Genomic DNA, 14,436 nt, shown 5'->3' with positions numbered 1-14,436 from the left:
AAGTCTTCTCATTGCCCCCATTCCCTGCCCCCCGCCGAACCCTCCCCCGCGCCGGAGGGTTCCTGGGTAAGGGCTAGTGCTGGAACCTCGGACACCTTCGTCCTCCGTACCAGGTTTCCACCGCCACCCGGAGGAGAAAACCGCCCCCTTCCTAGAGCTGCCCTTGCCCACCTCCAGAACTGGACCCGCCCCAAACCCCGCCCCTGCTCCGTCCCCACCCCCACAGTGGAGCGGGGGAGGAAGACGGGGGAGGGGAGGAGAGGCCGCGGGAGCACCGAGGCGGCGGCGAAGGGGAGGAGGAGGGGTAAAGGAAGGGGGAGGGGGAAAGAGGGCAGGGAATAAGAAAGGAGAAGAGCCCTCTCGGCGGCCCCCCCCGCCCCCACCGCCAGCGAGCGCAGCCCGAGGAGGGTACGCAGGAGGCTAACAAGCCCTCCCTTCCTTCTCCTCGCCCCCAACAGGGCCCAGAAGCCCCCCCCCCCCCACTTGCTGGGCAACGCTGCAAAAGAGCTGCTCCCCGGCTCCTAGGTCAGCTCGCAGTTTCCCGGGGAGAGAGGGGGTCGCACCTTGCGCTTGCGAGCCTCCGCCGTGCCGCTCCACACGAAGCACTGATAGATGGCCCGCAGGTTCTGCTTCCAGTTGTCCACCTTGAAGCTGCTCAGGTGCGAGCAGCCCGGCGGCGTCACCACCAGCTCCGCGTCCATGGCCTCGGTCTCCGGCTCGGGCCGGGAGACCATGGGGGGCAAGGCCCGGCCGCGCGCGGGGGGCGGCGAGGGGGACGAGGACGACGCCAGCGCTGCGCGGGGGGCTGCTCGGCGGCGCGCCCCAGCCCACGAGCGCGGGGAACAAAGCGCGGGCGGCCGCCGGGCCGGCGGACAAAGACCCGGCTGCGCGGACGCCCAAGGGGAGGCGGCGGCGATCCAGGCGCCGCCCGCGCAGCGCTCGCGCGGTTCGCGGAGCGCGGCGCGGGGCGGGGCGCGGAGGCCGCAGGCGGAGGTTACGTCATCCCCGGCCGGCCGCGGGCGCCGCACTGCGCAGGCTCTAGCCGCTCCCGGGCCCGCCCCGCCGTCCGCCCCCCCGCCCCCGACACCTGGCGCCCGCAGGCTGCGGGGCGATCCGCGCCGAGCGCAGGGCGAGGGAGTGCAGACGGCCGGGGCCCGCCCCCGCGCTTAGGCCAGCGGGGTTCGTTAGCTGTCAGTACGGGCCGCCGGGTTCAGAGAGGCCTCCCGGGAAGCTGGCCACTTGTCCTTCCCGGTCCCCTCGGAGAACTGCGGAGGCGGGGGGCAGCCGAGGATTGGGCGACGCGGACTGTCCGTCGGGGCACTGAACCGGTTTGCACTGGCCTGAGCTCTGCCGCAGAGAGGCGGAGCAACGGGCGGGGCCTTGCAAATCCGTGCAGTCTCTCTGGGCCTCCGGATCCGTGCTGAGCCCTAACCTGGGCTTTCCCACCCCAGGCGATGCTGTGCTGGCTCGCAGTCAGTTTTGTTGGCGACGGGAGTCCCTCATCTGGGGCTCTGCAGGCCTCTCCCATGTTTATGGCCTGTCTGGGAGTTGCTGAGCATGGAAATGATTACGACCATATTCTACTGTGAGGAATCCAGAATGGATGCCATATGATTTCGCTCACTCAGAATTGAAGAAACAAATGAACAAAGGGGTGGGGGGGGGAACCCCACAAACCCCAAAACCCCAGACTCTTAGAAAAAACTGGCAGGTGCCCGAGGGAGGGTAGGTTGGGTGCTTGGGTGAAATAAAAGGGAATAAGAATATACTTAAACTGATGAGCACTGAGAAATGTATAGAATTGTTGAGTAATTGGATTGTACATGTGAAACTAATATAACATTTTTAAAAAGATTTTATTTATTTCACAGAGATCACAAGTAGGCAGAGAGGCAGGCAGAGAGAGAGAAGGGAGGAAGCAGGCTCCCTGCCGAGCGGAGAGGCCCACGCAGGACTCGATCAGAGGACCCTGAGATCATGACCTGAGCGGAAGGCAGAGGCTTAATCCACTGAGACACCCAGGTGCCCCCTAATATAACATTTTATGTTAATTATACTTCAATAAGAAAAAAATCCCAGAGTGGAATGTCAGTTGATGCAGTCACTGTGGAAAACAGTATGGAGGTACCTCAAACATTAAAAATAGAAATACCACATGAGCCAGTAATCCCACTACTGGGTATCTACCGGAAGAAAATAACACTAACTCAGGGATATATGCACCCCTCTGTTTATTGTAGCATTATTTATAATAGACATGATAAGAAGCAACCTAGAAGTCAATCAATACTTGATTGGATAAAGATGAATGATGACTGGGTAAAGATGTGGTATATATACACAATAGAGTATTACGGCCATAAAGAAGAGTTAGAGGACACCTGGGTGGCTCAGTCCTTAAGCCTCCGCTTTTGGCTCAGGTCACGATCCCAAGATCCTGCCATCGAGCCCCACATGGGCTGCCTGATCAGCGGGAAGCCTGCTTTGTCCACTCCCACTCCCCCTGCTTATGTTCCCTTTCTTGCTGTGTCTCTGTCAAATAAATAAAATAAAATCTTAGAAAAAAAAAAAAAAGCATAAGAGCTTGCCATTTGGGACAGCATGGATGGACCAAGAAGGTATTAGGCTAAGTGAAGTAAGTCAGACAGAAAGACAAATACTATATGATTTCACTTATTTGTGGAATCTAAAAAACAAAATGAATAGACAAAGAAACAGACCCATAAACACAGACAACAATCTAGGGGTCGCCAGAAGAGAGTGGGAGATGGGAGGGGAAGTGCAAAAAGGGGTGAATGGAAATGGGAGGTACAGGCTTCCAGTTATGGGGATGAAAGTTACAGCATAGGGAACAGTTAATGGTATTGTAATAGGGTCAGTATAGTGGCAGAGGGTAGCTACACTAGTGGTGACCATGGCATAATGGATAGAGTTGTGGAATCATTATGTTGTATGCCTGAAACTAATGTAACATTGCGTGTCAACTCTGCTTGAATGAAAAAAAAATCCCACAAAGTAGTGGGGTAAGTACGAACAGTAGCAGGCAATTACAGTAATATGAGATTGCAGAGATAAAGGAAAGTCCAGGTAACATGAAAACATTCCAAGACACATTCACCCTAACCCTGCCTGGAAGTCATAGTGGAGGGGATCCAGAAATGTTTAGTATGCCTTACATAAGCATAAAACGATGAGTAGGAGTTGGCCAATTTTCAAAAATAATTGACATGGTGAGGGATTTGCCTTAAGCCATATTTCCCACCATCCATGGGACTAACATAGTCTAAAATGTTAGTCTCTCTCTATTTTTTTAAATTTTTGTTTTCCAGCTTAAAGGAATTTAAAACACCCATGGAGTTGTGCTTCCAAGATGGTCAAGTAATAGCCTACGTGAATTCTCCCTCTGATAACAACTATGATCTCTGTACAGGATACAAAAATAAACACCTGAAAACATCGGAGAATAAACCAAATCAAGCAGATTCAGGAGGGAGCAGACCCTTGGAAGACAGGATTTGCCCAAAGGAAGTAACCTACTTTTTATGGCTTATGGACTGAGGACAGGCTACATTTGGAGAAACCCATGTAGGGAGACTAAAACTCTAACAAAAGACCCCCTCCCCTTTCTGGACTGAGGAAGCAGAAGAAGAGTACAGAATAAATCACTGAAAAGTGAGGAGAGAGAAGGGGGGCCCCAGAGTCTATGCATGAACTACACTTTGACCACTTAGCCAGTCATGACTAATTCCAAGCCACCCAAGTAGAACCAAAAGAAGTGAGCAGAGATTAAAGCTGCTGCCCAAGAAAGAGTTAAAGTCTAAGTTAGTGCCTTTTAAAAACAAAAATATCAACTCTCTTTGGAGGTATTTAACAAAACCCATAATTAAGAAATAGAACATTTATAACATTCAAGTTATGATCCAAAATTATTTGACATATGAAGAAAAATGTGAATATATGATTCATTGCCAAGAGATAAGACAGTCAGTGGTGAACAACCCTAAGAAGCATGAGGTGTTAAAATTAGCAGGTGTTGGGGGGCCTGGGTAGCTCAGAGGATTAAGCCTCTGCCTTCAGCTCAGGTCATGATCTCAGGGTCTTGGAATCAAGCCCTGTGTTGCTTTGGGCTCTCTGCTCAGCAGGAAGCCTGCTTCCTTGTCTCTCTGCCTGCCTCTCTGCCTACTTGTGATCTCTCTCTCCGTCAAATAAATAAATAAAATCTTTTAAAAAATAAAAATAATATTAGCAGGTGAGGACTTCAAAGTGGCTATGATAACTGTCCTTGGTGAAGTAAAGGACGATATCCTTGAAATGAACGAAAAGACAGGAAACAGCAGCAGTGAACTATTAAGTAAACTTGAAAATAGATCAATTGAAATGATCTAATCAAAACAAAGAAAAATATTGAAAAACTGATCAGAGCTTCACACACCTGTGAGACAATATCAAAAGGCCTGAAGTATGTGTGATTTAAGTCCCAGAAGGAGAGGTGGGAGAATATGAGAGTGAAAATATATTTGAAGAAATCATGGCAGAAATTTTCCCCAGTTTGATGAAGGATATAAATGTACAGATTCAAAACCCCTATTGAATCCCAAGTAAAATAAATGTGAAGGGGCACCTGGGTGGCTCAGTCAGTTAAGTGTCTGCCTTCAGCTCAGGTCCAGTCCTGGGATCGAGCCCCACTTCTGGCTCCCTGCTCGGCAGAGTGTCTGCTTCTCCCTCTGACCTCCTCCCTTCTCGTGCTCTCTCTCACTCTCTCTCTCTCAAATAAATAAATAAAATCTTAAAAGAAAAATAAAATAGAAACAAAAAAATAAATGTGAAGAAAACATGATGAGGCACAACACAATTTACTAAAAACAAATAATAAAGAGGAAATCTTGATAGCATCTGAGAAAAATAAGACATTATATACAGGAGAACAATGATGTATTTTTTAAATTGGAAAACTTGGAAGCCAGAAGACAGTGGAACAACATTGAAAAAAAGTACCGAAAGACACTTAAGTATTGCAAAAGTCAGGATTTCTTTTTTTTTTTTTTTAGAAAATATTTATTTATTTATTAGATAGAGAGCATGCACCCAAGTGGGGGAGGGCAAAGGTTGAGACTCTCGAGGAGACTCGTGGGTCCCAGGGCTGGATCCCATGACCCATGAGATCATGACCTGAACTGAAGCCAAGAGCCAGATGCTTAACTGACTGAGCCACCCAGCTGCCCCAGGATTTCTTTTTTATGGCTGAATAATATTCCATTATATTTGTAGAGATGCGCCACATTTTTGCTGTGTTCAATGGAATACTATTCAGCCCTTAAAAAGGAAATCCTGTCATCTACAAAAACATGGATGGACCCTGAGGGCATTATGCTAAGTGAAATAAATCAGAAAGGACAAATATCATATGATCTCATTTATAGGGGTATGAAAAAAAAAACCAGAAAATTAAAAAAAACAAAAACAAAAAACTCACAGATACAGAGATTAGATTGGTACTTACCAGAATCGGGGATGGAGGATTGACAAATTTTTATGGTGATAGATATTCATGAAACATATTATCATACTCATTCTGCAATATATACTTACACCAAATCATTTTATTATACACTGAAAATTAAGGTTATATGTCAAATATGTCAATTTAACGACAATAAAAATAGCACACAGTAAGGTTTTATTTAACTTATTAACAAGGGAACAACAGGAAGATATAGAAAAGACAAAAGATCACATGGGAAAATGGGATTTTTTTGGTCAGTGGGAGAAAAGGGAACAATGAGTTAAGGTTTTCTAATTATTACTTTAAAACTTGGTTAATGTCCTAGAGCAATGGTTCTCAAACTGGAGCATACGACAGAGGAAACCTGGGATGCTGGGCTTCTCTTCTAGAGTTTGTGATTCTTAGGTCTGGAGTGAGACCTAAGGGCGGGGGTGTTTAGGGTCAGAAGGAGAGGGAGAGAGAGAATCTTACGCAGGGCTCAATCTCACAATCCTGAGATCACGACCTTCCCTGAAATCAAGAATCCGACGCGTAACTGACTAAGCCACCCAGGTGCCCCCTTCACTTTGTTTCTAAGCTTTGAATAATATTTCTGATCACACAAATGTATTGTTAGATCATTTCTTCTGCAGTGAGTCATCCAAATTGCCAAATTAGAGATTGGTCTATATCACTTGGGATAATAATTTCTAGTAACAGGAAAAAAGCAGTGAAGAGAAATATTACCAACCTTCTGTGTTATCCTTTATAGATTTCAAAGGGCTTCTACAGGTATCGTCTCATTTGACCTTGTCATTAGCCTATGAGATAGTGTGGTTTTATCTCATTTTCTTAGAATTAAGTAACCTGAGCCTCAGGGAACTTAAGTCACTTCCTCAAGGTCACAGTGAATGTGGAGTGTGTCATTTGCATGGAATGAAATTTGAAGGAGTCCTGAAGTCAGTGAGGACGTGGCTCTGGCCACAGCCTTGCTGCCTCATAGCCTCTTGTCATCTTTGTTGTTTTGTTGCTTATTCGGTTTCACAAAATGAAAATCTTGCTCATTTGTCCTAGCAAACTGGGACCTCTTGAAATACCTTGGCTATTAAAATCTCCTCTGTATAGAAGAAAGGGCAGAAGAAAGTTTTTTTTTTTTTTTTTTTTTTTTTTTTTTTTTTTTTTTTTTTCTAAAATAGCCAGGAGTAGGAGCACACGGGTGGCTCAGTTGGTTAAGCCTCTGCCTTCGGCTCCGGTCTTGATCCCAGGGTTCTCAGGATTGAGTCTGCTAGTGATGATGAACATTTTTTCATGTGTCTGATAGCCATTTGTATGTCTTCATCATCACTAGCCATCAGAGAGATTCAAATTAAAACCACATTGAGATACCACCTTACGCCAGTTAGAATGGCCAAAATTAGCAAGACAGGAAACAACATGTGTTGGAGAGGATGTGGAGAAAGGGGAACCCTCTTATACTGTTGGTAGGAATGCAAGTTGGTGCAGCCACTTTGGAGAACAGTGTGTAGATTCCTCAAGAAATTAAAAATAGAGCTTCGCTATGACCCTGCAATTGCGTTACTGGGTATTTGCCCCAAAGATACAGATGTAGTGAAAAGAAGAGCCATCTGTACCCCAATGTTTATAGCAGCAATGGCCACAGTCACCAAACTGTGGAACGAACCAAGATGCCCTTCAACGGACAAATGGATAAGGAAGATGTGGTCCATATACACTATGGAGTATTATGCCTCCATCAGAAAGGATGAATACCCAACTTTTGTAGCAACGTGGACGGGACTGGAAGAGATTATGCTGAGTGAAATAAGTCAAACAGAGAGAGTCAAGTATCACATGGTTTCACTTATTTGTGGAGCATAACAAATAACATGGAGGACATGGGGAGATGAAGAGGAGAAGGGAGTTGAGGGAAATTGGAAGGGGAGATGAACCATGAGAGACTATGGACTCTGAAAAACAACCTGAGGGTTTTGAAGGGGTGGGGGGTGGGAGGTTGGGGGAACCAGGTGGTGGGTACTAGAGAGGGCACGTATTGCATGGAGCCCTGGATGTGGTGCAAAAACAATGAATACTGTTACGCTGAAAAGAAGTTAAAAAAAAAAAAAAAAAGGATTGAGTCTGCTGTGGGGGGTGGGGGTCTGCTTCTCCCTCTCCCTCTGTCTCTCCCCACCCCCACCACCTACCCACCTACCCCCACCCCCGGTCATGCTCTCTCTCTCTCTCTCAAATAAAGAAATAAAATCTTTTTTTAAAAAATAGCTGGGAGTGTACATCTCTAAAAGGGGCAAAATATGACAGTCTGTGTCAGAAATTGCAGCCACCGATTCAGAACTTGATGTATGTTTATCTCCTTAGTGAGAAGTTCTTTTTCACCACTGTGGTCTGTCGCTCACCAGCCTGCTAGAGACTCCAAAAAGCAAATTGTAGTTCCTGGCTGGTCTCCAGGCTCTGGTGACGGGACCACCCTGTGCTGTGTCATGACCTGCCTCTGCCCAGGGCTGTGACCCCTTTACCAGTCTGAACACGCAGCGCGCTAGGCTGGACGCCCCGTCGCCTAGCAACAGTGTCCTTGTCCTTTGCCAAGAGATGGCAGAGGAACAATGGCTCTTCCTTCATAAGGCAGCCAGCCCCTCCTCTCTCTCGCTCTCTCTCTCCTCTTTGCCTTTCTCTCTTCTGTTCTGTACTCCTGTCTCCATGTTATCTCTATGGTCCCTCACAAGCGAGGGGCTGGCATTTTTGAAAACCGATGAAGCCTTGCAGCCAGGGAGGGAAGGACAGCTCAGCGCTGGGCTAGCCTTGTCTTCTTCCCCAAGTGCCTAAGGCTCCCCTGCCCCCTTCCAAGAAAGGAGATACGTGTGTGTGTGTGTGTGTGTGTGTGTGTGTGTGTGTACACCAAGGCACATTTACATACAGGTCACTGAATGCGTGAGCCAGAAAATCCTTGTCTCCTTTTACTGTCCCTATCACGTTGCTGCTTACCCTCTGGGCTTTCACCTGATCTTTTTTCTGTCCCCACTTCCCACTCTATCCTGAGCAGAGGTGGCAGAGCACAGAGGGTAAGGGCATAGGTCTGGAGCCAGACCACCTAGGTTCAACCCCGTCTCCAGTCCTTATGGGTGTGTGATTTCCAGCAAATTAATCGTGCCTCAGTTTCCTCATTTGTAACACAGGGATGACAACAGCATCCACCTCAAAGACCTGTTGTGAGGATTAAATAAATGAGTGAAGAATTTAGGACTATGCCCAGAACGTGGTAAACTTGAGCCAGCATTTGGCTCAACCATCTGGAAGCACAGAGACACAGACCAGGTGGGATTGCATAGAAGCGAAGGACATCATTACTAATGCGTTGATTACATACCTACTGTGCGCTGGGCATCATCCTGGTCATATGAGGGAGGTGCTCTTAACCCCCTTTTGGGATGGAAGGGCTTGGGACTAGACAAGTTTCGTCACCTGCCCAAGGTCACATGCCATCCAATCCCCAAGGCGAATTCTTCCTGTCATTATGCAGTGAAACAAAGTCCTCAGACGCTCCTCTGAGCGGCCGAGCAGGGCTGCCTGGGAGCACAGCAGCAGTTGAACACTGCACATCACTTTTGTGTTTTGTGTTTTGTTTCTTGTTTTATCAGAAAAGCAAGAACAGATGCCTCCAAGCGTGGGAAAGGAGCACAAAGGGATGGCAACTATCTCACAGCAGGCTTGCATTCTCCCCCTACGTGCAGGCACAGCAGGGGTGGGTCATGGGATGAGGGAGGAGCAGGATGTTTGGGCTGGTGATTGCCAGGTGCAGAAAGGGGAGTCAGAGGGTGACATTCTTTCATAGCCCCTAACTTATGCCCTGACCCTGGGGATCGTGGGACCCGGCTCCTATTGGGCCATTGCGTTGTGCACCCCCCACCGGCCCGCACTGGGCAGTCTATACCATACTTGTGGTTTGGGAAGGGGTTCCTCAACCCAAAAAATGGTTTGAGCTGAATTAAAGTGTTTGGTTTAAATGTTTAAAATGTTTAGTGCCTCTCATTATTCTCTCCTCACTTCCCGTGGTGCCCTGCAGCAACGTCCACATAGTGGACCACAAGTGGAGTCTCGCTCTGATTTTCATTCTTCCTGTTAATTCTGTTATTGTCCCACAATAAAACAAATAGGGATTGCGTTAAGCATACTAACCCCATCAGCTTCTGGTAAGAGAGGGAGAAGGAAGGAGTGGCTGCCTGTCCAACCGAGAAGTGTGGAGGGCTAGGAATAGAGGAAGAATGTGTCTATCAAGGCCAAATTCAGCAAACCGCACACTTCCCTGGGCTCTAGCCCCATGAGTGGCAACCGGGCGGGAAATTAGAAATCAATCCCTGGTCCACCCTGCAGTCCTTCTCAATGTGTCCTTGACACTTGGATAGTGGGACACGGAGAAGTGCTGCTCAGCGGGAAGCAGGATCCAGCCATCCTGTGACACCTTTGTGTGCTGGGCTGTAAGTTTTTCCAAGGGACCTAGGAGTGCCGACGAGATGGGAAGACAGCTCTCTGCTCACTTCTGCTGGGATCCCCAAAGGCAGAGCGCTACATGGAGTGCCTGTCCTTGTGGCATTGGGATGCCTGAGCCCCAAGGATGATAAAAGCCAAGCCGTGGTGGCTGTGATAGATGCTTTCAGGGTCATCGCAGTCCAGGTGGCAGCTGCAGAGCCGGGAGGAGGAGGAACACCCCTTGGCCACCCCTTAACACTCAAGTCAGGTAATTCTGGGATGGGGGCTGGAGCCCGTGGTTCTTATCTCTCTTCTGCACAGGTGCTTTTCAGGGCACTGAGTTTTCTTGCTTGGTTGATAAAGGGCTCTGTCCTTCATTTGTCTTCCACTGCTCCCTATTGTTTGAAGACGATCTCTCCTGCACACCCAGGTGGCCTTCTGGTGCTTTAGACACCTAGCAGGACAGCGAGCAAAGCTGGCCACTGACAGAGGCCTCACAGAGAGTGTGAAAGGGCTTGTCAGCAGGGTGCTCACCCTGCCCTCTATCCTCCTGCCCTTTGTGGCTTCCAGAAGGCGGTGCAGGTGGTGGTGGGGTCGGGGGTGGTGCAGCAGCACCTCTACTGCTAGCACTCTGGGCCAACCCACCACCCTCTCTTCCCTGGTTGATGGCTCCGAACCCCAACAGGTGTCCCTCCCTGTCTGCTCTCCTCTAGCAGTCAAAGAGATCCTGTCAGAACAGAAACCGGGTCCTGTCCTCTGCTCAGAGCAGTGGCTGGCACCTCACTCAGAAGCAAAGCTTGGTCCTTGAAACAACCAAAGTCCAATAACAGAGCAATGGTCCAGTCAAAAAATTGTGGTACGTCTACCCAATGGCCTATTGCTCAGCTATAGAAAGGCCTGAATTCTAAAACATTCTAAATGTTAAAACATTCATGAAGCCTGAAGTTTTATGCTAAGGGAGAAAGGCCAGACACAAAAGACCGCATATCATATGATTCCATTTCTGTGAAATGTCCAGAAGAGGTAAACCCATAGAGATAGAAAGTAGATCAGTGCTTGCCAGGGGCTTCAAGGAGGGAAGAACCGAGAGTGACTGCTTCCTGGGGTTTGGGGAATGGGGTTTCCGTTTGGCACAGCAAAAATGTTCTGGAACTAGATGGGGATGGTTATTGCATGACAGTATGCATGCACATCATGTTGCTGAATGGTACACTTTAAATGGTTAATTTCTATGTTATGTGAGTTTCGTCTTGATAAAACATTTTTAAAATGTTACATCAAGATAATAAAAGTGGCTAAAGTGATAAATGGTATGTTTTGTGTGTTTTACCACACACGCAAGAAAACAAATTAAATCTTTTCCACGTGTCATCCCTCCACAGCTCTTTCCTCCTGCTGTCTTCTTGCCCTTCCGCCCCAGCCACCCTCAGCTCCTTCCAGGCCCTCTAACACACCAGGAGTACTTCTGCCTCAGGACCTTTGCACCTGCTGTTGAAGTCCTGGACAGTTCTTCTCCAGATATGGCTGGCTCCCTCACCCAGTCTTGGTCAGTGAGCAGTTCTTGATTGTTCTACTTAAAATTGCAAACATCTCCTCACTCGGCATTTCAGATGCTTCTTAGTCTGTTTTATAGTTTTGCATATCACATTATTTTTTTTTTATCACGTTGATTTTCCTCTCTCCCTGTACCAGGATGCAAGCTCCTTGCAGGTAAGATTTTTTTTTTTTTTAAACTGATGTGTACCCAGGACCTAACCCGTGCCCAACACTCAGAAATACTTGTGCCTGTATCACTACACTTGCCCAGCAGCCGGCCTGCCCACCCCTCCCCTTTGCACCCTCTCTCCCTGTCCTGTGACCCCTCCTCCTCCCGACCCCTGCCCTGCTCTTCTTTGGGCCTGAGGAGCCCACCCTGTGCTTTCATGTGCCTCTTCCTTTTTGTCTATCATTAAGCCCTTCTCACTCTTCCCTCAAAGAAAAATCTATTTTCTTCCCTTCCACATCCAACACCCAGTCCTGAGTTCTCTCCTGCCAGTGACCCAGCCTCTTGCTCCCATTATGAGCGATCCTGGATATGTACAAATCAGATCACATCTCTCCATTAGTTTCTGTTGCCCTTGGAATAAAATCCAAACGCCTTAACCACGCCCTTTGGGGGGTCCTCGGTGACCCCTGCCTGCCTCACTCCCGCCTCAAGGGAGCGGCACTAGCTCCTCCCCCTACCCCTCCTCGCCACACCCCTCCATTTTTACTATCCCTCAGATGGGCACTCAGCAGTCACACCTCATGTGGCACAAGCCACTCTGCCCCCCGCAGACACCCAGCATGGTGCCCTGCTTCATTTTGTTCCTAGCACCAGATCTTTTCTCAAGGTCCGTGTCCCCTTCTGTGAGGGTAGGAGAGCACGGAGTGGGAGTCCTGGTGCAGACCAGCCGTCTGCAGCTCCCGCTTCTCTTCAAGATCACCAGGGAACTTTTTAATGAAGGACTCACGTCCCCACCCCGTGCCCTTCAAACTCCTTTTAGTCGTTCTGGGGCAAGGAAGAGGCATGCATATATTTTTTAAGCGCCTCAAATCATCTTAATATGTCACTGTGGTTCAAAAGCACCTATACCTGCTAATTCATAGACCTTAGATAATGTTTGTTGAATGAATGCATGACTGTTGTTCATTCTTAAAACTTTTGAAAATTTTTTCATTATTTTTATTTATTTTTTAAAGGTACACTATTTTTATTAAGTTTTTCATTCTAATTCTGGCATACTTAACATGCCGTGTTACATGAGTTTAGGGTGTATGATATAGTGATTTAATATTTCTCTACATTACTCAGTGCTCATCGTGCTAAGTGTCCTCAGTCCCCATCACCTGCTTCACCCATCCCCCCACCCACTTCCCCTCTGGTCACCGGTCAGTCTGTTGTCTACAGTTAAGAGTCTATTTCTTGGTTGTCTCTCTGTCTCTCTTTTTCCTTCGCTCATTTGTTTCTTAAATTCTGCATATGAGTGAAATCCTATGCTATTTGTCTTTCTCTGACATTCCACTTAGCATTCTACTCTCTAGCTCCATCCACGTTTTTGCAAATGGCAAGATTTCATTCTTCTTATGGCTGAATAATTTTTTTTCCATTGTACATACACCACATCTTCTTTATTCATTTGTCTATTGAAGGACACTAGGGCTGCTTCCATAATTTGCCTATTGTAAATAATGCAGTAAATGTAGGGGTGCATGTATCCCTTTGAATTAGTGTTTTTGATTTTTTTTCCAGTTTTATTTATTTGTGAGAGAGAGCACAAGCAGGGGGAATGGCAGGCAGAGAGAGAAGCAGACTGCCTGCTGAGCAAGAAATCCGATGTTGGAGTTGATCCCAGAACCCTGGGATCACGAACTGAGCCCAAGGCAGGTGTTTAACCGACTGAGCCACCCAGGTATTCCTAGTGTTTGATTTTTTTTTTTTTTTGTAACTACCCAGTAGTGTGATTACTGGATCATAAGGTAGTTCTATTTTCAACTTCTTTTTTTTTTTTTAAGATTTTATTTATTTGACAGAGATCACAAGTAAGCAGAGAGGCAGGCAGAGAGAAAGAAGGAAGCAGGCTCCCTGCTGAGCAGAGAGCCTGATGCAGGGTTCGATCCCAGGACTGGATTCAGGGCTTGAACCCAGGACCCCGGGATCATGACCTGAGCTGCTGAAGGCAGAGGCCTTCAGGCTGAAGGCAGAGCCACCCAGGTGCCCCTATTTTCAACTTCTTGAGGAACTTCCATACTGTTTTCCAGAGTGGCTGCACCAATTTACATTCCCATCAACAGTGCAAGAGAGTTCCTTTTTCTCCACATCCTCTCCAACTCCTTTGTTTCTTGGGTTTATTTTAGCCCTTCTGACTAAAAGGTGAGTGATTACTTTAATGTACTGTTGGATTCCGTTTCTAGTATTTTGTTGAGGATTTTTGCCTCTGTGTTCTTCAAAGATATCGGCCCGTAATTCTCTTTTTTTGTGGTGTCTTTTTTTTTTTTTAAAGATTTTATTTATTTATTTGACAGAGAAAAATCACAAGTAGGCAGAGAGGCAGGCAGAGAGAGAGGAGGAAGCAGGCTCCCTGCTGAGCAGAAAGCCCGATGTGGGGCTCGAACCCAGGACCTGGGATCATGACCTGAGCCGAAGGCAGCGGCTTAACCCACTGAGCCACCCAGGCGCCCCTTTTGTGGTGTCTTTATGTAGTTTTGGTACCAGGGTAATGCTGGCCTCATAGAATGAATTTGGAAGTTTTCTTTCCTCGTCTATTTTTGGAATAGTTTAAGAAGACTAGGTATTAACTCTTCTTTAAATGTTTGCTAGATTTCACCTGTGAAGCTGTTTGGTCCTGGACTTTATTTCTGTTAGGAGTTTTTTTTTTTTTTTTTTAAGATTTTATTTATTTATTTGACAGACAGAGATCACAAGTAGGCAGAGAGGCAGGCAGAGAGAGAGAGGA

At 47.2% G+C, this 14,436-nt stretch overlaps 1 protein-coding gene across 1 annotated transcript in view; it reads right to left on the bottom strand.

Annotated features, from left to right (window-relative positions):
* USP22 (ubiquitin specific peptidase 22) overlaps positions 1-1,072 on the bottom strand; it is a 41,271-nt gene extending 40,199 nt beyond the window's left edge. Inside the window, exon 1 of the mRNA XM_047706926.1 lies at positions 564-1,072. Within this exon, the coding sequence (XP_047562882.1) occupies positions 564-734 (171 nt within the window). The 5' untranslated portion in view covers positions 735-1,072. The remainder of the gene's footprint in view (positions 1-563) is intronic.
* Positions 1,073-14,436: the final 13,364 nt, after the last annotated feature.

Source organism: Lutra lutra, chromosome 16 (assembly GCF_902655055.1).
Source record: "Lutra lutra chromosome 16, mLutLut1.2, whole genome shotgun sequence".
NCBI lineage: Eukaryota > Metazoa > Chordata > Mammalia > Carnivora > Mustelidae > Lutra > Lutra lutra.
This window is presented reverse-complemented; position numbering and strand designations above follow the sequence as displayed.